The 25,502-nt window shown below is 39.4% G+C and overlaps 1 protein-coding gene across 2 annotated transcripts in view; it reads left to right on the forward strand.

Moving 5' to 3' along the window:
- DPP4 (dipeptidyl peptidase 4) overlaps positions 1-25,502 on the forward strand; it is a 93,889-nt gene that overhangs the window by 50,187 nt on the left and 18,200 nt on the right. For both annotated transcript variants that reach the window (XM_006160270.2, XM_006160271.2), the window contains exons 11-20: positions 7,772-7,904; positions 9,965-10,009; positions 13,117-13,224; positions 13,485-13,552; positions 14,596-14,649; positions 15,082-15,203; positions 17,301-17,348; positions 17,591-17,689; positions 19,974-20,043; positions 23,305-23,499. In XM_006160270.2, the coding sequence (XP_006160332.1) occupies positions 7,772-7,904; positions 9,965-10,009; positions 13,117-13,224; positions 13,485-13,552; positions 14,596-14,649; positions 15,082-15,203; positions 17,301-17,348; positions 17,591-17,689; positions 19,974-20,043; positions 23,305-23,499 (942 nt within the window). The remainder of the gene's footprint in view (positions 1-7,771; positions 7,905-9,964; positions 10,010-13,116; positions 13,225-13,484; positions 13,553-14,595; positions 14,650-15,081; positions 15,204-17,300; positions 17,349-17,590; positions 17,690-19,973; positions 20,044-23,304; positions 23,500-25,502) is intronic.

Here is a 25,502-nt window from a genome sequence, read left to right on the forward strand (position 1 = left end):
GTGACCATCCCCCCTGGGGGGTGATTTCTCGCTTTCTGTCTCTATGTCTCTCTCTGTCTGTCTGGTGAGCGCACGCGCCCTATAGCAAAAATCTCTCCAAAAAAAAAAGAAAGAAAGAAAGAAAGAAAGAAATATATATAGTAACCTATTTACTCTGGGAGAAAATTAGTAATTTTTAAAATGCTTCCCCAAGTCCGTTTAACTATATAAAATTTCACCCAAAAGTTCTAAAATCTGGTGTCATACAAAGTGGTCTCTTCACTCAACATTGATTGAACACCCACAGTTTACCCTCCCAAATGTCCACGAGGGTAGCACTGAAACAGGTGGATGAAGCAAAACGTTCAGACAAATGATTCCAAGAGAATGCCACAGGTATAAACAGCAGGCTGGATGTATTCCAAGAAGAGATGGGTCTCTATGACCCCAGGGATCAGAGAAAGCACCCTGGACAATGTGCAAGTGGAGCAGGTAGGAGTCCAGCAGGGCACAGAGAGAAGAAGGGCACAGAACTGGGACACACTCACACAGCATGGAAAGGTTCAGGGCTCATCAGGAAAGACTGGCAACGTCTACTGTGACCTCAGATATATAACCAACATCTGTCCACAGCGAGGATGAACCACAGGCACCTGCTCTGAAAAATATCCAATCTGGATGGGGTTTAGGTTCATACACGTATTTAAGGATCTGGAAATCTCTGTTCAAAATTTGTAATGCCAGAAAACAAATGGAAGACAGCTGCTCAGCTTGGACGAGACTAGACCTCATCCCCTCATCCCCTCAGTAGCACCAGGAGATTAGACAGAGCCTGGGCCAGTTCCAGAACATAGTCAGAGCACCACTGCAAGACACAGATGAGAGAACTGAGGCTCAGAGAGGCAAAATCATTTGCTCAAGGTCACACAGAAAGTGAGTGAGAAAGCTGAGAACCAGACAGAGGCCTGGCCTGCTGGACCAGACTTTGGATAACTGAGTGAAAAGTTAGTGAGCACTTCCTACTGGCTGGAGCTGTGCTCAGTCTTCTGCTCTTGCTGTCATTCATTCCCCATACCCTCTGCAGGCGTTTTCATGGCCATTTTACAGATGAAGAGACCGAACCTTTTCCACTTAGGAATTGCTTTCTAAAGCAGAATCTGAAATAGCGAACTCAGAGAACTAAGCAATTCTAAGGACATATTTTTTTGCATTACATGGAGCAATCAAGTCTTGGTTCTCTGTAGTTCCTCATCCACACCCATGATGGAGCTGCCTCACTCCCTGTGGATAGTGTGAGTGAAATGTGTATTACTAAAGTCTCTTACTGGAAATGCCATAGAACTGTGGGAACTTAAAATACAGCTCTGGTATCTACTATGACTGGTAAGATTGCAGATTCCCTCTAGGAAAAACATTCTGGCACATGGTGATGGATCATATTCTGGTCTCATGCAACAATGGAAGGACCAAGTTAACTTAGGCAAGTTTTGCCTCTTTGTAAAGTGCCCAACCTTTGCTGTGTCACCAGCAATTCACTAGTTCCTGGAGAGAGAGGTCTTGTCAGGTTAAGCACTTCTCTCTTCCTTCCTCCCTATACCCATAGACCCCCCTCATTAATTTCCATTGGGCTAAGTCCCACCACCACAGAACTTCCAATAAGTGAAATCCTACAACTTTGTTACAACTTAGCAGAAATGGTTGGAGACAGGGCCCAGAAGGGCATCCAAGTCACTCCTCAAACAACCCAGGCCTGAACCTGAATGAACTAGTGTGGTCTCCCTGCCACCAGCACTGATGGAGTGCTCAAGTCACTTCTCTTTGTTAAGCTGCTCATTTGTACTATCTACTCATAATGGGAATTTGAGAGCTCAAAATATTTGAGAGAAACCAATATTAATATGAAATCATATATCTCCATAAACATTTTATAATTTTAAAGCACTGCTTACATTGCTGACTAAGGTAAGACAGATTCTAGAGGGTCGAGACCAATTCCACAATAGTATTTCTAAGTGCTTCAAGTGATACCTGGGACATAGCAAGTGCCCAACCCGTACTTACAGAATAAATTAACAGATGTGGGGATAGATGGATAGACGAGGCACTTTACCTGGACTTTACAGGTGCTGTTAAAAACAAAACAAAACAAAAACTGAGGCACAATAAACATTTGAAGAGTTTATTTAAGAAGCAGTTCATGAATTGGGGAACATCAGACCTAAAGAGATTTAGTATTTCAATGACAAAAACAACAGAGGCAAGTATTTATTTGGAAAATGCAGAAACAAAATAAATTATTTTATTGACTTGCAATGATGAAATTGCCCATTTTAAATGTACCTTGTTGAAAAGTCCCTTGTCATATAATTATGTTAGTTGGCTGCTTATGATTGGCTGATATGGTTTGAGTTCTTATTTAACATACACATTTCTCAGAAATGACCCAAGTTTTGTTTCACTTAAGCTTGCAGTTCAAGCAAGGTTGAGGTCACTTAGGCGACCTAACTGGTTTTGTCTGCTCCGTAATTATTCAGGTCTGATCTCTATTTTAATTTACGTTAGCAGTGAGATAGGAGTTCACACAGCCAGCAGCGAGGACAACCTTCAAAATTATCTGTACAGCAACCTCTGTCTCCTTCCAGACATCTGCACATTCTGTGGTCTGACTCTAGAGGATTGGAGTGTGTGTATTTTATTGGGGTGACCACACCCGACATCAGCTGCATGGCTGTGGGGGCTCATCACACACAGCTTCTGACATGTCCCTCCCCTTTTTGCTTCCAAGGGACAGAACAAATAAAGACTTACTATGTATCCTGTAAACAGTGACCCTCAATCTGTAAAGCAGGGGTACTGTGACTTGAGATTGTCACAAGGAGATACAGAAGTTGTACTCACATACCCTAGAAAGTAGTGACGCCTGCAAAAAAGGAGGTAGATTAGGACTCCCAGCTACAGGTTCTGATTCTCTCAGATCTGCTCCATCTCACTCCACCCATTCCTCTTCTCAGCGATCTGTCAGCAGACCCGAGGGGGTTGGCACGTCTATTAGAGCAGAGGGTGGCATGAAGCCCACGGCCAGCACTGGCAGTACGCCTGCTTCCTCCAGTGATTCACTGAATTAATCACTCCTGGGCCTGAAGTTGCTCTTAGTAGCATTTCTCCCTCTAATATTGTTTCCAGTTAGTAATACATAACTTATTTTAAGTACCCTTAATGTACTAAAGGAAATATTTACACATTAAGACAGTTAGTGTTACCCAAAAGACATGTATTTAGATACCTGCTATCTGCAGGGCATCGTGCTAGGCAGTCATCTTACAAAGGGATCTCTGTAGTTTGATTTTCAAAAGCAAGACTCTCTCAGTCAGTCAAATTTGACTTACTTTATGAAATTCAGTTTACACAAAACTATCTAGGAATAAATAGGTTTCATTGAGTGAGGAATTATATGCTTAAAAGAAGCAAAAGAATGAAACTTGCTTGTAACATTAGCCTAAGGGATGGGTGAAAGTCTTACAGAGAAAATGAGTAGAAAGAAATCTGAAGCCAACGACTAGATTTGAAGCCTAGCTCCAACAGCTTTCCTGGTAGATGATCTCAGGCAAATGAACTTAACCTCTCTGTGCTCCCAATTCTTCATCCAAAAAAACAAAAGCTACAAGGGTACCCACTTCACAGAGTGGTCAGGCATTTTATGTCACACACTTAGAACAGTTCCTGGCACATGTTAGACTTCTCATGGGTGTGAACACATTATTATATCAGAAAATTACTCCATTGCTTCAGTATGAAAATCTGCAGTATTCCCCTTGGACTAATTCAACTCCAGGAGCTAGAAGAGCTTGCTGGATCACTACATCTAGTCCCAGAAAGCACTCCAAGCTTACAGGAAGGCCTGGCTGCAGGTGTGGCCTCCCTTTCACTTCCCCCAACAGTTACACAATAGAAGTCGACTCAGTATTTGTCCCTCTGCTTTTGCAGAATAAAATCAACATGTAGTGACAGTTGATAACCTTGTTTGTTGGATTTTCCTGATCTTAAATAGGGACTTAAATTTTTCTTTCTTTTTTCTTTTTTTAAAGAGAGATTTCTGTTATAGGGCACATGTGCTTTCTGCAGAAACAGAAAGACAGAAAGCAAGAAATCACTCCCCACCCCACCAAGGGGAATGGCCACATCACAATCCATTCTTCTCCACTCTCCTCCTGGGATTTTGGTTTGGCCAGGCATACACACACACCCAGTGTGAGTTTTCTTGTTTTGTTTTGTTTTTTTTTTTTTTTTTTTCTGGAGAGGTTTTTGCGATAGGGTGCGTGTGTTTGCCAGGAAGACACAGAGAGACAGAGAGACAGAAAGTGAGAAATCACCCCCCAGGGGAGATGGCCACGCCGCAATCCCTTCTCCTCCATTCTCTCGGGATCTTGGGCATGCATGCACACACACCTGACGTGAGTTTAAGCCACCAGGTCCGGGACTCAAACCACCGTCGACTACATGGGAGTTCAGTGACATAGCCATTACGCTAAATGCTGGTCTCTCCAGTGTGAATTTTAAGCTGTGGGGTCTGAGACTCGAACTGGGTCAACTAGGTGGGAGTCCAGTGATGTAACCACCATATCATCTGCTGGTCCCAAGGGGCTTACAGCTTTCAATAAAATGTATAATTTTCGTGACTCTGACATTTCAGCCTGCCATGATCTTGGCTCTGGGCTGCAATGGAGAAGTATGTGAAACAAAGATTTAAAGCTTGCTATCACCTCCACTTAGGCTGAGCACTCACAGGGAACAGAGTATACCTTGGACCTTGTGGAGTGACAAAGGTAGTGGCAGATACCGGTTCATTAACCTCTGATCTAGAAATGGACAGGGAAGATAGCTGATGCACATGAGTTTCCTGGCTAACTTCCCAAATTCCATTGCTCAGTGTTTCAAATGGGGAATAATTACTTGTATATTGTTAAGCCTGAGGTTTAATTTATGCCTCTTAGCAGCTAAAGATGCTTAGGACCAAGTGATCTGCTAATCATGGTAAGGATTCATCTTTGGCTACGCCGTCCCTAAACAGACCACTTTTAAAAAGGGAAGGGATATTTGTGGAGCCCAGGTTCCCAGTGTATGCACATGGGACCCTTGAAAATTGTGTGCATCTGAGTAGAGAGCCTCTTCTCCCTAGAAAGAGAGGGATATAACTTTTATTAGATTGTCCAAAGGGGTTTCAACCTAAAAAAGAAGAAGAAGAGGAAGAAGAAGAAGAAAAAGACAAAGAAGCAGTGGTGTGGAACGGGAGCTAGTGCACCAAGGTCTGGAGATCAAATTCAGCCTACCACCTGTTTGTGTATCGTCCACAAGTGAAAATGACTTTTACATTTTTAAGTGGTTAGGAAGAAAAAAAAAATCAAAAGAAGAGAATATTTCATGACATATGAAAATTATATGGCAGTCAGATTTCAGCTTTTCCTAGGAGCAGAGCCACATCCACTCAGGAATTGTCTTTGTCTGCTTCAGTGCTTCAAAGGCAGAGTCCTGTCATTGTGACAGGGAAACATGCGAATCACAACGTTTAAAATAGTTACACTCCGATCCTTAATTGGAAAAGTTTCCCAACCTCTGGTATACAAAATTAATTTCAAAAAACTTCCCTTTCTAGCTTGTTTTCTCATTCTCCCATTCTCTTTGTAAGGATGCATTACCTGTCCTGGAGAGATTTGTCTTTCCACTTTCCCATTTAGCTCATCTGCGTTGGGCAAATGCAAAAGAGCCAGACCAGATGAGATGCCTTCCCTACTAGGAATGTGAACTATTCCCACACAGACTCTGCAGTCTAGCAGTTCGTGATAACCGCTGTGACAGAGTGGTGTAGAGGGAGGTGGTTTACATGAAAACACAGTGGACAATGGGACATTTAAACCAGACCTACCGAAGTTAGAACAAAGCCATCATTTCAGAGACAAGATTGAACAGAGGAGTTGTGGGAAACCGTACCGGGAGTTCATGAGATTGCTGGCCACCTCATCTAAATACAAGGACTGAAATGGAAATGCAGGGATTTACTGCTGAGTCAAGGGGTTAGTTTTCTTCTAGTACCTGCAGCAGGGACAGCATGGAGAGCAGGTATCATCAGGTACATTGATGTATTAAGTGTTCCTGGCTGTGAAAGGAGAAGAATGAAACTTTGAGAGGTTTGTAAGTGCTCTTGTTATCCAGCACCTGATCCATCCTGAGTGCTCAGTAAATTGTTGTCATATGACTATGAAATGAGTGAGATGAGTGGAGCTGATTATCAATTTAGAGACAGACCAGAGGTATTTAGGCCAAAAATGTCAGGAGAGGTTTCGTTTTGTTTTGTTTTCCTTTCTTCAGTGCCACATTACGCAGAAAGTTAGTGAGGTTCTGTTTTATGCCAGCCATTTCAGGGGACCCTGGGGATACTCCCTGAACAAGGGAGCTGTGGGCCCTGTCTTAGAGAGATTTCAGTCCAGGAAGGAGAGCCAAGGAACAAGAGGAGGGAGTGGGCACAGCCTGTGAAGGAAAGAGCAGGGGAGCATTTTGGAGCATTTGAGGGGTGGAGGGAGCTACGGCACGGGACCATGCAGGAAGAGGAAGGATGAAAAAAGATCTTTGGAATCCTTCTGATAAAAGAGAACAAGACGTGGATCAAACATTGGAGAGGAGTGATTTATAAATAGTCATTTAAAATCTCACTGAGGAAAGAGGTAGGACTGGCAAATTTAGGCAAAATAAAATAAACTGTCCAGAGAAAGTAATTTTAGGGAGGCTAGCAGAAAAGTCGATTATGAATTCCATGCATTTCACTATAAATCAGAAGGTAGTTCCAAAAAATGTTGAAAGTATGTGTTGGGGGAGGATGTGCTGCTAGAGGTATCTCTATATAAATTTATGTTAAAATGCCACAGGATTTCTTACTTTATTCACATGGTTCATGTTTTGACTCTTAAGAAATGTTTAAGAATATAATTCTTTGATTTTCAAAGGCTGTGGAGGTGTGAGTTAATTTTTTCCCATTAGAAAATGAAGTTGAGAAAAGGGTCAGCTGCAGTTTCACCTTAATAGAGAGAATTTTCTGGAGAAGCACGTCAAATACCATAAAATATTTAAATCTCAGCCAGTGTCCCTGGCCTTACTGTACTATTCCCTCAAGACAGTAAAAAGGAGATGGGAAAACACCACCCTTGACTCTCTGACACCACCAAAGGCCAACTTGAGCACTTGATAAATCCCTAGTGTGTGGTTTGAGTCACGTATGTTAAGCCACTGTAGGATGTTGCTTATATTTTTCCTGTTGGATATATTTTAATATCCATTCAAAATAAAGTTGTCCTTTAAACTTAAAAAAAAGGCAAAATATCATTGTATTAAATTAATATTCTGCCTCTCATTAAGATTGATTTCTTGGGAACCAGCAGTTAGCATAATGGCTATGTCACTGGACTCCCACGTAGTCGACCGTGGTTCGCGTCACAGACCCGGTGGCTTAAAACTCACGCCGGGTACGTGTGCATGCGTGCCCAAGATCCTGAGAGGAGAATGGAGGAGAAGGGATTGTGGCGTGACCATCCCACCTGGGGGGTGATTTCTTGCTTTCTGTCTCTATGTCTCTCTCTGTCTGGCAAGTGCACGCACCCTATAGCGAAAACTTCTCAAAAAAAAAAAAAGATTGATTTCTTTTCAGTAAGTAAAATGTCTATTTGTACCAAGGTCTAGAAATAATCACATTCTTTCTCTCTCTCTCCTTTCCTTTATTCCTTCCTTTTTTCCTTCCTCCTTCCAGCGATTACTATCTGTGTGATGTTACATGGGCAACGCAAGAAAGGATTTCTTTGCAATGGCTCAGGAGGATTCAGAACTATTCCGTCATGGACATTTGTGACTATAAATCCAATGCAAGTTGGAATTGCTCAGAGGTAAGACTGAATGGGGGTGTTCTTCTAAAATGCCATGTGGTTAGAGGACTCTATGAAGGCAGTGAGAGTGAAGGCTAGGAATCAGAAAATGAGATTTGAGTTTCTTTTCTTTTTGCCTCTTTGAACTTGAGGCAGTGACTAAGTCTTGACTGACTGTTAGGTAATCTGTATCCAGTTGTGCTTCCACTTCACCTTCCCTCGCTAGCTATACCGTTTCAGTTATGGATGCGATCATCTGGGAAGGGGAGAAAAGGGACTGGAAGCCCAGAAGATGGGGTCTAATATCAATATTAAAAGAGAATCAAAGAGGTCCAGGGACTGTAAGGTCAATGAAGTATGATTTAATAGAGAAAGGATAGAGAGGGAGACTAACTGGCTGAGAATATGTGAAACAAAACAAACATCAAGAGACCACAAATCATTACTAGTTTGTGACTGACTATCTTGAAGCAGGAAATTATTTTCTAAGTTAAATAGATAACTACCAATCTGAGAGGGCAGCAACACTGAGACAAACTCAGTGTTAATTAAACACTGAGATGCTGAGGGGTTGCCAGCCAGGAGACCACGAGGTCTGGCCAGCTGGTGTATGAAATTAAAACCGTTTTGGGAGCCAGCAGCCACAGGAGGAATAGAGATATGTCTTTGGCATATGCCAGAGAGACCTCCTTGAGGCTCCTCTTCTGGTCATAGACTCTCCATGCCTCCCCTCCCTGCTCCTGTCTTAGATGGATACAGGGAAGATTGTTACCTCATAGAGCGTGAGCACCCCATGTATTGATTCACTTATTCCTTTATTTATGCCACAAGCATTAAAGCCTGGTGTGTTCCAAATTCTGGGCTAAGCTATGGATATATTTTTAAAAAATGAATTAGACAGCCTGCCTATCCCTCCAAATGCTTCTGTTCTAGTAGTGAATATCATTATGAAAATAAATCATAATAGTTACCATTTTTTTGACCACTTACAGCATGCCAGACACTGTGTAGACTGAGGCTCATTGTGTTTCAGAAGCCTGCCCGTGTCATAGGACACAGCCAGAACCAAACTACAAAACTCAAGCTCTTTGCTTCCTCCCAATTAAGCCACTGTAATGGCAGAATATTATGCTATAAAAGAGTCTAAGCAAGGTGCAGAGGGATTATAGGACAAAGACAATCAGTTCTACTGGAGGCAGGTGGGGTGGATAAGCAGATGCCTGAAATAAGTTGCCTTATGCTGGGCAGAAAAGGGTAAAAGGCCCATCCATAAGCAGAGGGCTATACAAAGGTATCCAGTGGGAACAGCTTGGAGCACGCAGGAACTGGGATCCGTATGACTTGGGGCCGCGGGCGAGTCACAGTGTGATAGCTGATGCCTGAGATACCAGCTGAGGCTATTGTGTCATTCTGAAGAACTGGATTCACCTTGTAAGAAATACAAAGCAGTGTCGAGATTTAAACTAAGAGAGTATCATCACAAGGTGGAACTATCTGTTGCCAAGTGGGGTCAGTGGGAGGGCTTCGCAGGGTGGATGGCAGGTTGGAAGGGGAGAGCAGCAGGGTCTTCAGGAAAGATATTGTGGAGATGGGCCAAGGAAAACCTGCTAAGGACGTAAACGAGGTGGTGGTGGCAAGAGACAGAGCAAAGGACTATGTGACGGGGCTGAAGGAGGTGACTATGAGAACAGGAATCTAGAAAATATGGAATGACTCTCGGGGCTCCAGCTGGGGTGAATAGGTGCCACTAACTAGAAGACTGAAAGAGTGAGAAGAGGCTATGGGGGTGGAAGAAAGAGAATGAAATAATCTTCAATTTGCACATGTTGGAAAATGCTAGTAGATCTTCCAAGACAATACGTGAATACAACTAGAACTGAGCTCTAGACAAGAGAGGTAAATGACCCTAATGGAATTGCATGAAAAATACTAACAAAAATAAGAATATATGAATGGAGGTAGTTTTCAGCTATTTTATTATAGTATGATTTAGTTTATATTATCATGACTTGTGACTAAAGAATAGGTTTCATCTTCTTTCTTCTCTTTGGAATATTGTCATTTTTTTTTTCCCTTCCTAGGCACGGCAACACGTTGAAATGAGTACCACTGGCTGGGTTGGAAGAGTAAGTCTGATGAGTTATGGGCTACTATGTACTAAGGACCAGCTACTCCAAGCTATTTAATAATATATGGAGGGACCAGCAGTTAGCGTAATGGCTATGTCGCTGAACTCCCACGTAGTCTATAATGGTTCGCGTCCCAGACCGGGTGGCTTAAAACTCACACCAGGTGCATGTGCGTGCATGTCCAAGATTCTGAGAGGAGAACGGGAGTGATTTCTCTCTTTCTGTCTCTCTGTCTCTCTCTGTCTATCTGGCAAGCATACACGCCCTATAGCAAAAACCTCTCCAAAAATAATAATAATAATAATATAGGGATCTAAACTCGGGCTCTATGTTATTGTTACTTGCAAAGACATTAGTTGACTTATTTCTCAGAATATTTCAATGCTATCTATAGTGATATCTTTTTATGGAGAATATATACCATACTCACTTGGAAAAAAGTAATGAGACAGGTGAAAAATTGAGAGCAGAGCAGACAAAACAAAACACATGCTCTAGGCAAATTGTAACTTCCAGTCAGTTAAAAAGCAATTGCTGCTGAAAGGCAGCCAAGATACCAAAAGTGCTCATTGACCTCATATTTGAAGTTATTTGCTTAAAAGGTGGAAAACACAGTCTCCATCTTCAGCCTACACAAATGCCTAAGGAGATGTGGCTATGACTAACAGCAATCACACAATACCTGTTATGCACCTCTCTTTGGAGGAAATCCACTCATGTGGATTCACACTTTTCTAGGCACATTTGTGACATCAAAAATTGGCTTCATGAAACTAAAAGATGGATGTTGTTTATCACATACTTTTAGTCAAAAATCATCATTATTTCCTGAGAGAAGGTACCCCAAATAGCAATAACCACTTCTAATTATTGCTTGTTCTATGAAGGTGTCTGTATGTGCACTCTTATTAGCTCCTCACAAAAAATGAGTTTCATCTTTTGACCACATTTTATAGAAACAATCTAGAAACAAGGATTTTATTTTACTTTTATTTTATTCATGATACAAAGTGCATGCACACACTTAAGAGAAAGAGAGAGCCCCTTGACAGGGTATCCTCACACCGAGGTCCTCTTTTCCTAGCCCCCAGCTCTGCAGGGTCTTGGACATGTCTGCACACACCTAGTGTGTTTCCAAGCAGAGCAGAGGACTCCAAACCCCCAGTGGGCCTGTGACATCTAACTCTGCAGTTTTGTTTGCTACCAACTATGCCATTAGACTGAGCCAAAGCATGGGTTTTTGAGCATAGGTACAGAGATTTATTCAAAAAAGCATGATGACCCGCAGAAACAACTTCTTCTCATCCCACTGTGTTATACATGTGTTGTATGGAATTATCAACCACGTTGCTACAAGACCATGGAACAAGGTGAATTGGTAAAGAAATTTTAGCCATCGTGACACCTCACATGAAAGATGAATGAATCTCACCTAAATTTTTATAACCACTTCTATTAAACCCTTACTAAGGGGAAAAGAAAGTCACAAGAGCACACGTGCGCACACACCCACACACACACAAAAGTAAAGATTTCACATCTCGTGGGTCATTGAGGTGAGGCCCCTGGTCCAGGAAAAAGATCCCTTCCAGCTGGGCCCGAAGCTCTAGTAGCATTCGCACGTCCTTTTCCTTCAGGCATTGATTGGGCAGAGGGGAGAGGTTTGCCAACATGAAAAGTGGTTTCCTCCATGGCAAGAGACATGCTACACTTCCTCACGACTCTTTGAAAAAAATATGTTTTTTCCTCTCTGTATTTAACCAGACAGATGCCACTTTTCACACATTTCTACTAGGCACAACTCCATCCAGGGGAAACAGGGAAATGTATTAAAAAGATAAGGCTGTGAACACAGGTCTAGAGAGGGGAATGTGTTTCAGAGCTCCGTAATGAGAACACCAAGTGTACTGCCTGCCTCAGCTTGCTCCATAAATGAATTCGTTTTGAATCACTAAATAGAAGAGGGAAGCATTTTTCTTCTTTCCTAAAATGGGAGCTGATGAGCGAGGAAACATCCAGGGTGAAGTGAACCAACAATTTTAAAAGACCATCTCTCCTACCTGCTCTCATATGTAGCTAAGAAATCGAAATTAAAAAGCAACACATTCGTTTCAGGCTGGGATAGAAACTCTTCTACTTAAACAAAATTATGTTCTGGGTACTATCTTTTCGTGAACTATAAAAATATAGAAATTATGTTCTGTGCTTCAATACAACTTTTTTTTTGCTAAGTTGTTGATCATAGTTAACAAAATGAAACACTTACAATAAAAATAACTATATGAATGTTTCCATATAAAATAAAAAAGATATATATTCCTTATAGTACCTAGTCCAGAAATGGTTAGAGACTGACTTTCTAAAAGAAGAAAATGTTAAAAAAAAAAACCCCACAGGAAAGAAAAATTCCCTTAAACTACAAACCTTCAACTTGAAACAGTCAAAAAATATATGTTTCAAGGAAGCACATTTGTGACATTGAGAAAATTTGCTTCTTAAAACTAAAAATGAATGCTGCTTTTTTCACATAGTTATAGCCAGAAATCATAATTATTTTCCACAGAGAAAAAAATACCCCAAATAGCAATAACCACATCTACTTATTGAGTGTTCTGTGCAGACATCCGTATGTGCACGCTCTCATTTACTCTTTACAATAAATGAGTTTTTGTCCACATTTTATAGAATTTGCTTTTGGAGACTCTAGTTTCATTTGGCAAGTAAGTTAAATAAGGTTTTATTTTTCAAGTTTATTTTATCCATGATAGAAAGCTCATGTGCACACTTGAGAGCAAGTGAGAACGAGCCCCTTGACAGGTCTCATCACACCATGTTCCTTTTTTCCTAGCCCCCAGCTCTGCAGGATTCTGGGCATGTGTGCACACACCCAGTGTGTTTCCAAGCTGACCTGGGGAACCCAAACCTGCAGTGGGCCTGTGGCATCTAGCTCTGCAGTTTAGTTTGCTACCAGCTGCACAACACACTGAGCTGAAGCAGCGGTTTTGGGGCACAGATGTTGAGAATTTTTTTAAATTATTGTAAAATTGGTACTGAGATGAGACTAACGTGCTTTCATGTTTTCTTAATTCCCCATCATTTTCTAGTTTAGACCTTCAGAACCTCATTTCACCTCTGATGGTAACAGCTTCTACAAGATCATCAGCAATGAAGAGGGTTACAAACACATTTGCTACTTCCAAACAGATAGTAAAGTAAGTATTCTCACATAATTTATTTCAGATTTACTCCCTTTTCTGCTCTAATGTGAAGTGGAAATCATTGGTGAAGTTAATAAATACGTGGAAATAATCAGACTAATTCAAATTCCTTGATGATATGTGGGGTAACGTGGAACGGGGTGGGGGGTTTCAAGAAAACTCACAATTATTTGAATTCCTGATATCAATTACTTGATTGTGCACTTAAGTTGGATTAGAGAGTCTAACAAATGTCTTTTTGAAAAAAAAATTAGGACTGTATATTTATTACAAAAGGAGCCTGGGAAGTCATTGGAATAGAAGCCCTTACAAGCAATTACCTGTGAGTATTTGAATAATCAATAGGCTATAAACCCTACTCGTCATAATCATACCCTCTTTGCCCAGAAGAAGGGAAAAATTCCTACAAATAAAGAGTAGTCTATTTGGAATGTGTTCAATCCTTTTTCTTTTTAACATACGGAAGCCTTAATGATTTTCACATATGCTGAGCAGATTTGATACCATGCCACCAAGCAACTCTACCTCTTGCTCTTACCTGCTTTACATTACAAGAGCTGCAGCCTCTTTTACTTGAAAGTCATGGAAAGCTGAACTAACATTCACAGGCATTTTGTTAAATTTCAACTGGCACTGAATTTTTAGAAGGCTTGGAAAGGCAATTTTTCTCTGTCCATGTCCTGGTCTTACTCTGGAAAATGGAAAGCTTGCAAAAGCTGTCATTTACCAGACACGATTTTTAGTGGAAAAAGAAATGTTACTTTTAATCACAATCTTAGGCCCTTTTATGATTCTTTATCAATCCCATCACGAAGGAATTTTGTTACTGCCCAAAGTAGTTTTTGTTTTGTTTTGTTTTGTTTTTGGAAAGGTTTTTCCTATAGGGTGCATGTGCTCACCGGAAAGACACCAGAGTAGTGTTTGAAGAACTTCCTGAGAAGGGGCTCTGCAGCTCCCAGGAAGATAGAGTTCCTGTTATCCAGTAGCTTCTATTATAAAACAAAATATGGAAATAGTATCAATAAATGAGAGTCTCGATTGGAGGTTAGTTGCCCAATCGTATTCTTCTGGCAGAAGACTTCCTTTGAGGTTTCCTCATCACTTTAAGGGGGAAAAAAAAAATCCCTGGTTTCATATATTTTAGGCTTTTAAGAAAAACACTTTCCTGTATAGAGATAACAGGAAGCTAGTTGCTTGGGGGAGAGGAAACGGGGAAGCAATGACAGGAAAGGGCAAGCACTGACACGTGCACGCTTACAGACACACTGTGCTTACAGACACACTGATGCTTGGTGTTTGAGTGTGGTGGGGTGTATCTGACTTTTTAAAAATACGTAATTAATATATATTTCATTTCCTTCCCAGATACTACATTAGTAACGAACATAAAGGAATGCCAGGAGGAAGAAATCTTTATAAGTAAGAGTTCTGTTTAAGGTTGTTTAACTGATGAAAAATTTCTACATTTGTTGTGCTTTCTAATAGTAAACTGAAATTGCTATTGAGCATTTTTATTCTTTCTTACATCAGTTTGCATGTCCACAAAGGGGATGGCTTTATTAGATATTTTGTGATATTCCAAACAATGGGAGGTTTAAATGAATTATTAATGAATTTATGTATTTACTTCACACTTTTAAAAAGTCTGAGAATTACTTTGTCATACATATATCTTTGAAACTAGCATATGGCATTATTCAATTTCTTCTTTTCATGTTTTTAGAAATTATTTTATTTAATTTTGTTTATTACCATTATTTTTTAATTTGACCAGAGACAGAAAGGGAGACAGAGGGAAAGCGAGAAAGCAAGCTGCCATCTAACACTTAATTTCTCCTATTGGTTTTATAGGATCCAACTTAGTAACTACACAGACGTGACCTGTCTTAGCTGTGAGCTGAAGCCACAAAGGTGTCAGTACTATTCTGTGTCATTTAGTAAAGAGGCAAAATATTATCAACTGAGATGTTCAGGTAAGTTTGAGCCAATGGGGAGGAGAGCCCCAGTAGCTGTAACTCACGTGGCTATCTGAAGTGGCTCCCTCTGTCCCAACAGCTGGGGTAATTGACCTCCCCTCCACTGTCCAGCTAATGGTGCCCCTCCTCTCTCCTGATAAGGCTATCCTATGCCCTTCCAGCCCAGTCTGCCCAGGCGTGAGGCCTGTGGAGTTTGGAAAACAGTCTTTCTTTTCTGCTCGGAACCTTAGGGTCCCTTGAAATCTCCCAAGTTCCCTTCTCTCCATTCACATTTAAGGGGCGAGTATAAACCACCATTTCTTCTCCTCCTAACCAAGAGACCTGCAGAGCTTGCTTCAGACTTCGCACATGCAAATACACACACCCCGTATGTATAATAGAAGCACTTTATCCTTATATATTCACATTTGTGGACATTTAGATTTTTATTATTTCATTCACTTGCCTCTTTAAATAAGAAATGTATGATTAGTGCCTGTCATCCAACACACTTACTGCTCTGGCTTCCGTTGCCTTAGCTCTCATTTCTTCTAAATGAAGGAACCTGGGCAAGGGAGGCAAAGTGACTTACACAGATCACATGGCTAGTTAGAGGCACAACAGGATTCAAACCCAGACCTCTGCCTCCGACCCTTTCCTTTTAAAAATTGTTCTAGGTTAAAAAAAAATTGTTCTAGGTTAGTTCTCAAAATGAGAGAATCTCATTGTTCTGAAAAGAATTGTCGATGGCAAAGAAAGAGGTTTCCAAGCCAGTTATCTGAATCTTTCTTCACTAGTATGTTTTCATTATTATTATTATTATTATTATTATTATTTTATGGTTCTTTAGTACTAGGGGGAGGGGTCGTTTCTGTTTTTTTAAAGACAGGGTCTCATTGTGTTGTAATTCTCCTGCCTCAGACTCCCAAGTAGCTGGGACTATGCATGGGGCATCATGTCCAGGTCTTTTTCAGACAGGATCTCGCTATGCTTCCCAGGCCACGCTCAAGCTCACAATCCTTCCACCTCATCCTCCTGAGTCTCTGGGACTACAGGCATATGCCACCTTGCTGGACCTTCAGGTTGGACCCGGATTGAAATCCGAGCCTCCCACTGTGATGGCAGCCTGCGGTACACGGTACACGGTACACCGGTACCCCATATCTTAGCGCACTCCACTGCGGCTGGGCCTGTTGTGGCTGTTTTTACTCACCATTTCTTGGGCATGAGCTTTAGCCTAAACACTGTGCTAAGTTTTTATATTCATGATATTTCTTAATCTTTAAGAAAACTCTGTAAAGCAGTTACTGTTATCCTTGTTTTTTGTGAGGCAAAATTGAAGCATAGATGTGTTATTCTAAGTAGCGCAGCAAATAAGCTAAGTGCAGGTCTACATAGTGTGTTCACTGTGGTTCTAATGGGATGAAAAAATTAATATTATCACCCAAATGCAGCAAAATTAAATAGCTCACAAAATAGCTTTTCTATACATCATTACCTTCCACTATGAAACTACCACAGTTGGGATAAATAGTGAAGATATGGGCTTGTGAGAAAAACACTTTTGCATGCCAGAAAGTAATTGCTTCTCCATCAGGCACTGTGCAGATGTGCTGCCTAGCTCCATGGCTCTGCACAAGTGGGAGCAGCAAGGAGCAGAGCCCTCTCACTCCCTTAGGCAAGGCTGGCTCCAGTGCTCCTGGAAGGAGGGCAAGACATGAGAGTCAATGTGGTCACTGCAGGATCACGGATTGAGGGGAAGGATTTAAGGGAAAAACAGCAACTCTCTTTTTAGCTCTCTGAGGAGGAAATTGGGTGCTGAGATGATATCTTGCCTAAGGTACCCAGCAGGTCAGAGGTTCATTTCCAACTTCATCCCACTGAACTCTGTGACTTTCCAGTATTATCTCTTGCATCCAAATTGCAATTATTTCAGGGGGAAAAATGGGAAAACAGGTAACATTTATTACACTTCTTATCTACAAAGATATTTATTATGTGTCCTAGCAAAGTAAGTGGTATCAAGTGATATTTATGAAAAGTCCTATATGTTATCTTAAAAAAATAAAAAAACAAAACTCATCTAACACACATTGTCCCTGATTATGTTAACAGGCCCTGGGCTGCCCCTCTATACTCTGCATAGCAGTGTGAATGACAAAGGTATTTTCTCATCTTTTGCCCTTCATTTGCTTTTAGGAAGGTGGATAGAAATAGAAGCAACATGTATTTAGCTTTGCATGATTCTCTGGCTTTAAAGAGTCTCAGCAATGACTTGAATGAAAGGCTTAAACCTGGAGTTTGTACAGTTCAATCAGTAAATTTCACATTTGCTCCTTATTGCATCGCATAATCTAAATTCTTCACAATGAAATGAATTACTGCTGTCTCGTGTATTTATTTAGAACTGAGAGTCCTGGAAGACAATTCAGCTTTGGATAAAATGCTGCAGGATGTCCAGATGCCCTCAAAAAAGCTGGACTTTATTACTTTGAATGGAACAAGTAAGTTAAATAGCTCTTGGCATAGTGCTTCTCATAGAAACACCCGTAAAATATAACTAAACAAGATAATATGATCTAAAATATGTACTTTATATTACATATAAATCTAACTTAGAATATTTTCCCTGAAGTGTCCTGTCATAGGAACTGCTGGTTTTACATTCTTTTGTCTTAAATACAATACCATTCAATCTAAAATTTATTCTTTCAAAAGGAAAAGTATTTGGAGAAAATGCATTGTTGCTAGTTCAGTTTAATCCTGTTAGTGTTATTTATCTTCTAGTATTATTTGTTTTCACTAACTTAATGATATCCTAATATATTTCATCTTTAACTCAAACAGATAAAACAAAAAGAGATGATTGTACAAAAATTAGGATTAGGTATAAAGTGTTAAAACCTCAATCTAGGGAGAGAAATCTTGAATTTTTCCTAATCACTCCCATTGTTGGCCTAGTCCCTGGCCTGATAACCTAATCATGGATAATATTTAGAGATCACTAAAAACAATGGGTGTCTTTGAGTAGGAAATTTTGTTATTTATGTTTGTTTGCTTGTTTTCATTTATGTTTTTTTCCCCTTTAAGGACTAATAAGTTATGAAGGAGAGAGAATCCACTTGGATTATTTTATTTTTGGTTTTTGAAAAATTTAGAATAATAGAAAAATATTCAACACATCTAACTTTAAATGTCAGGGAAAGCACCAGAAAGCATAGGGGACTTCTGAAGAATAACATGAAGTATGCTAATAACCTGATTATGTGTGTAGGTCACTTGGGATCTATTAATAACTAACATGCACATTCTGACCGATCAGGTCAGGCAGTAGGTCCAGGACTTCATGTTTGTCATAATTTCCTAGGTGATGCCAGTATTGCCGGCTCTTGAGAAACAATTAGGTAGCAAGAGGTTAGAGTTTTCCAGAGCCAACTTTGACAGCTTGGTGCAGAAGGCATCGACTACTACAATGTGACATCCTATTTCACCTGGTAAACAGTGAGGAGCTCCTGAAGGATTTAGGTACAGGAAGCCACACGATTAGGTGAGTGTAGGATGGAGCTTCCAGAGGAAGAGAGGTCCCCTGGGGAGCTGGTTATGATCATTTAAACTATGGAAAATAAAAGCGCCTGAAGGAGTCGGGAAGGAGGGAGCAGAGAAGGCAGAACTATGGGAATAGACCAAAAAAAGAACATGTCTTAAAAAAATAGAACTAAAACAGCTTCTAATCAACTAGTGCTGATTCAAACAAAGCAGATTTCAACCAGGGTTTGGCATACTCATTAAAAATATCATAGTCAATTAATAGTTTGACGTTTTAATAAAATTGTAATAGTCTTAAAATTTTGTTCTTGCAGCACATTTAATAAGAAGCCATAAAATTAATCAGCAAAATACAAATCGAAAAGAAATACACCTGTATAAAGGTCTTATTACTAAATCTTTCTATTTTCCTCCACCAAAATAATTGCAAAATAACAAAAAGGAGAGAAACAATTGTAGTTTTTTTGGGGGGATGGTTTCTGTTATTATTTGGTTTTGCTTACATTTAGATCTACTGAAGCCAGAAATGAACTTATTAAAATATAGAAAACCTTTTATTAAAATATATATTAGTTAACACATCTTTAAATTGGGAGCAAAAAGAGTCATCTATTATTTCAGAATAAATTTTATTAAACTGATATTGCATCAAGCACAGAGAATTAAATAGATCTTCTGTGGAACACCATACAGTATGTACGTAACAGTTTGCTTCATATAAACCAAATTTCATTCTGTGAAACTCAGCGCTGAAAATGGGAACTGAGCTTTGTGGTCTGTGATGGCAATAAGAATTAAAAAATGTTATTAAATCAGAATTTCAAAATAGAGGTGGGGCCAACTAAAAATCCAAAACTGCTTCAAAGAAATTCAAGACAAGAACACATTTTGGAGGAAAACTTAGAACATGAGCCATAAACAAACTAGATAAATAGATCAGATGCCAAAGAATGGAGTCATAAAAACAGAACATTAGAAATTCTAAGATGTACTTTTATTCACAAGGCACCAATGCATTTAGTAGATACATTAGAAACAACTTAGTTGTGTTAACATTAACTAGTGTTTTAACCTTAAAGTTTTTGTGTCTTAAAACCATGCTGAATTAAGTAGTTTTCTTTTTTATTCTAATTTAACAAACTGTTAAACTCTATGCATGCTTTATCACTGACAGTGATAAGGAATGAAATCTTGCACTAATAATTATTCTTAACTCACTAATTAATCTTTCCATTTGTTTAGGATTTTGGTATCAGATGATCTTGCCACCCCATTTTGATGAATCCAAAAAGTATCCTCTGCTAATAGATGTGTAAGTATTCCAAGGGTGGGAGCAGTTTAGAAGTTATCTGTCATACAAGTTTTGCCCAGTACAGCCTACTGAAAAATAGAGCCAAGTGTGTTCTTTTTTTCTTTTAAAATCATTGTGAAGCAATCTTTACTATGTCCTTCCATTTTGCAATCACAAACCCTAACCTGTGTTTTTCCCATCTTCTTAGTAGAGAAAGTAGATTCTTCTTCGTCATAATAACATATGAATTTTCTTTCGATTTGCTTCCCTGGATTCTAAGAAAAATTTCAAAGGAATTCTCAAGTCTTCATTTTCATCCTTACCTTGTGGACATTTTAACAAGCTAAAGATGGCTATTAACAGTCTTCAAGTTCTTCTACCCCCCAAACTTTCCAGTCAGGTCACATTGGTTGCCTTTGACTCATTAAAACCTCAAGTTTCTCTTTCTATAGTTCCTAAAATACCACTGCCTGATATTTTGCATTCCGTTTTATCATGAAGAGAAGAGGTGATAGTTCATTATAAATCAGACTTCAATTTTTAGAAAAAGTTCTGAACTCACAAGTCTGAACAATAAATATGAACCTTTGAATTCTAAAATTTTTTTGAGGTTTTTGCTATAGGGCTTGTGTGCACTTGCCAGAAAGACAGAGGCAGAGAGATAGAAAGCGAGAAATCACCCCCAGGGGGATGGCCATGCTGCAGTCCTGTCTCCTCCATTCTCCTCTTGGGATCTTGGGCACGCACACGCACCCAGTGTGAATTTGAGCCACAGGGTCTGGGACTCGAACCACGGTCGACTACATGGGAGTCCAGCAACTTAGCCATTACACCAACTGATGGTCCCAATATGGTGGTTTTGCAGAATATATTTGATAATTATTTTGGATGCACTTTTCTTCAATCCTTCTAAATTGCCCTGATCTCACCCATAATGCCACAATGCCACACTCTTTCCTGTCCTAGCTTGTATTTCCTTTTATTAAAAACAAAAGAAACAGACCACGGAATGTATAGAGTGCCTACCATATGTGCCAGTGCTTAGCCTGATTTGCTTATGTTAGTCACAAAACAGACCAATATGGTCAGTTCTGTTGACCCATCATATGAAAGAAAAACAAGCTCAGGGATACAATTTTTTCATTATTATTAGCTTTGTTTTTCTATATTCTCAGTTTTGTGAAAACTAAAATAAAAGCCCAAAGAAAAAGAGGTATTTTAAGTTTCCAGATGTGCTATATTTTTCAGTAAGCCTACTTTTGACTTAATAAGGCAACCTCATTAATCACATTAATTTGTTTTAATTTTTAGCACAAGTACTAAAAAAGGATCCTTTAGAAAAGAGTGATAGTTTTGTCTTCTTTGGCTCCCCAATGAGTAGACATCCCCTTGTAGACCTCCCTTTCATTAGAAAGATTAAAGAAAAAAAAAGTTAAATTTTCTGTCCATTTCTGTTTAGTTACTTTTTCCTCATCTCTTTTGAGACCTACAATTTTGTTTTCTATTTTTAAAGTAATCTTATTTAATCTTGGACAATTAATACCAAATATAAAGGGCAAACTCTTATTCTACTAAATTTATTATCATTCAGAGGGCCAAGACATTTCACATGTTGTTTAAGAAAAAAGTTTGCTTGCCTAAAAAATATATGCATGCATTCTCTCTCTCATTTTTGTAGTTTTTGCTATAGAAAGCTAGAGATTGCCAGGGAGGGACAAAGAGGAAAAGTGAGAAATCAACCTCTGGGGGATGGTCATGCTGCAATCCCCTATTCTCCATTTTCCTCTTGGATTTTAGGCACACATGCATGCGCATGCACCTGGTGTGATTCTCAAGCTGTCTGGTTGAGACTTGAACCACAAAATTGGCCATGCATGATTCAGTGCCTCAACCTCCATGTTTCATGCTGGCCCACATTCTCCTTTGTAAAGTTAGAATGTTAAAATATTCAGTTTAAAATTTTAAAAACGTATCTTTTTTTTCTTTCTTTCTTCCTTTATTTTTATTTATTTATTTTTTTTAGAGATTTTTGCTATAGGGCACATGCACTTGCCTGAGAGACAGAGAGATAGAAAGTGAGAAATCACACCCTCTTGGGGGGCTTGGTCACTCCACAAGCCTCTCCTCCATTCTAACAAGATTCGGGGGCCATGCATGCCCATGCACTGGTGTGAATTTTAAGCCTAAGGGTCCAGGAGGGACTCAAATTGCTGTCAACTACATGGGAGTCCAGCGACATAACCATTACTTCATCTGCTGGTCCCAATACCACATATTTTTAAATCACATTTCTTTTGACAGCTGTCCCTAAGAAGAGGGAAGAAAACATTAGCAAAAGCCTACAAACAGGACGTCTCCGTGTGGGAGACAGTGAGCTTGAGTAGGAGAGATGAGCTGGGGAGGCAGTAACTATTGGAGAAGATCCAATATAGATGGTGCAAAAAGGACATACTTATATGAGATGCACAATTTATATGGAGCTCCTCTTGACTAGCAAATGAGAGGGGTTGTTGAAGATTGGTAGCTCGTAGCTTGAGAAGACTGCACATATAAGGAAGTTAAACTTTTTAATAAATAGAATGCTAAACAACATACCCATTTTCCAGTACAATCCATTTCTTTCTCCTTTGAAGAGTTAAGTAATAGTGTTCATACTTTGGTCTATTTCACAATGATGTATGGAGTCTTAGTGTGGGAAGCTTAGTGCTGGGTATTTAGAGCTAGATGCCATGGGAAATGCAAAACCTATGATGCCGCAGTCCTTAAGGAAGTTCCACCCTAGGAAATAAACTTTAGCCTGGGAGTATTTGTAAGCCAAGATGAATATCTATATTTAAATCTGCATTTGTTGTCATCATTATTATATTGGGTCATCGGGAAAGTCATAACATATTTTTACATAGAAAAACATAGAAAAATATGTCATGACTTTGCAGACAACCTAATATTTTGCATGACATAATTTCCCTGTCCCAACTATTAGAGAAAATATTTCTTTGGTTTCCAACATTATGTAATTCTTTAAAAATGTTGGCCTATGAAGGCTGTATTTGATAACAATCTTCAAAGATAAACTAACGGGTATCTATGAAGGAAACATACAGCCATTAGAGTCATGTTGCCAAGTTCAGAGAACCCATTCTGGATACCCCAGAGGCTCATTTGGCCTTAGGTTCACCTTCGGGAAAGATGAACATTCCTTGTCCACAGAGAAGAGAAATGGAAGATCTCTTCATTTGATAGAGGAGAATCATGAAATTAACAACTTGGGATTTTTCACAGATATGCAGGTCCCTGTAGTCAAAAAGCAGATGCTGCCTTCAGACTCAACTGGGCCACTTACCTTGCAAGCACGGAAAACATTATTGTAGCTAGCTTTGATGGCAGAGGAAGTGGTTACCAAGGAGATAAGATCATGCACGCAATCAACAGAAGACTGGGAACATTTGAAGTTGAGGATCAAATTGAAGCAGCCAGGTGAGTGACTAGGAGATGAATTCAAAGGTCATCTGATTTTTCCCCCTTCAATTTGAAAGTTCTATGACATAAAGAATTTTGAAGGGCCCTGGGATGAATTTCTAATCTTTCTTTCTTGTGGTAGGTTTTTAGTCACACTATTATTTTTTAGGTTAAAATGTATGTCATATAGATTTATATGAAGTTTTTAAAGAGGCATTTTCTAAACTCTTCTCTGTATGTGACTCTGAAAAGGCAGTTGGCATGTGTTACCATCTTCTAAGAACAGACTCAAAATTCCTCAAATATGTGGACACATTGAGAGATAAATGTGGCCCGAGGAAACATCTGAAAGAAAAACAAGCCCTTACCTTACAGTCAAGGATAAGTAGAGGAGTTAAGTGTACATTTACAGTGTGGGGAGTGATAATGAAATCCTGGGAGTGGCTCCTACAGTCTGGAGAATGGTGAGTCTTCTCTTACGGGAAATGGGAAAATTGTGGCATTTAACTGTCATCAGTCACAATTACGAGGGCTTTGTTAATTATGAATCCCATGTTATTCTTATCATTTCCACTTATGGGACTATAAATAGATGTGATCTAGCGTAAGAGAAATTTTAATCATGAATGATGCATGTAATGTGAAATGTGTTTTATCTGAAGGCTTGTTGTAGAAACCCTGAGAAGTGCATGTTCTTACCCCATATTTCAAGTAAAGAAATGGAGGCTCTTAAGTTAGGTAACTTGCCAAAGTGAATCAGAATTTGAATCAAAGCTTGTTCCAGCTCTTACATTCAAGAATACTCAACTGGTAAATGGAAAGTCTAATTTTTTAAAAAATTGTTTTTTAAGTTTTTATTAATTCATTTCTTCTGAGAGAGAAAGAGAGAAGCAGGCATCCCCCCCCACCCACCCCAGCACAGTCCTCATTGCCACAATCCACCCTAGTCTCAGCCAGCCCAGTTCAAGGATGTGTTCACACACTTGGTATACGCAGGGAGGCCCTGGGTTGTGAACCTAGGACCTTTACCCTGCTGCATTACCACTGTGTCGCCACCTGGTCCTACAATGTAACTTTGATTTTCTGTAACCAAGAATGTGTTTATCTGGGGCAGCATAAGAAATGGGGTAGTTTAAAATATGTTATAAAACCATACTTTAAGAAATGCAGAAATATCCATGAATTATTAGATGGTTGGGAAGAAATGCCTTTAAGAAAAAGAATAACAAAATGAAAAAGAGGAAAAACAATGTATTAAGTATCCCTGAATGGATGAAATTCTCTTAATACCAAAGTTAATGCTTAGCTAGTTATTTTCCTTGACAATTAAAAAAGTAGAGATTTAGGTTAGACAGAGGATTAATCTGATCCACAGTGAGGCTTTGATATTTTAAAAATAAATTTGTATCTATCCTGATTGGTCTTTTGTGAGAGAGGGCATGGTTTGCAGAGCCTCTTAAATTTGACCCATGAGAGCTCTAAGATTACAGGAGTGTCTACAGTATACAACTCAAGCTAAGAAAGTAATAAGCTGTAGTGTGTTTATACAATAGGATGCTATTTCAGCAACTAAAAATAACTCTGCACAACAATATGGATTTATTTCACAAACACCGTGTTGAATGAAAGAAGCCAGACACAAAGGTGCACATCCTGTGTGATCCAATTTATAGAAAGTAAAAAACCAGGTACAAATTCTGGTAAGGTTTTCTGGGCATACAATAGAAAAAAATATTTAACTTTGTCCCTTTCCAATAAGGGAAATGATCTGGAAGCTTGTGATACTATGCACAGTTTGTGGTTTCAAGGATATATCCACTTGGTAAAGGTGGCTCAAGTTGTGCACCCATGATTTTGCGCACATTTCTATATGAGTGTGTTCTTCATTTAAAAAATGTTCACATGAAGAAGACAGAGTTGAAGGTCATTTTTAATTTTTTCTAATACTGCCTAACTGTACAGCCAAGGACATATATCATCAGTTGAAATCACTTTCTCAGGGCATCCCATGACCTGATGGC

The sequence above is a fragment of the Tupaia chinensis genome, unplaced genomic scaffold, assembly GCF_000334495.1.
Source record: "Tupaia chinensis unplaced genomic scaffold, TupChi_1.0 Scaffold000674_2, whole genome shotgun sequence".
Classification (NCBI taxonomy): domain Eukaryota; kingdom Metazoa; phylum Chordata; class Mammalia; order Scandentia; family Tupaiidae; genus Tupaia; species Tupaia belangeri.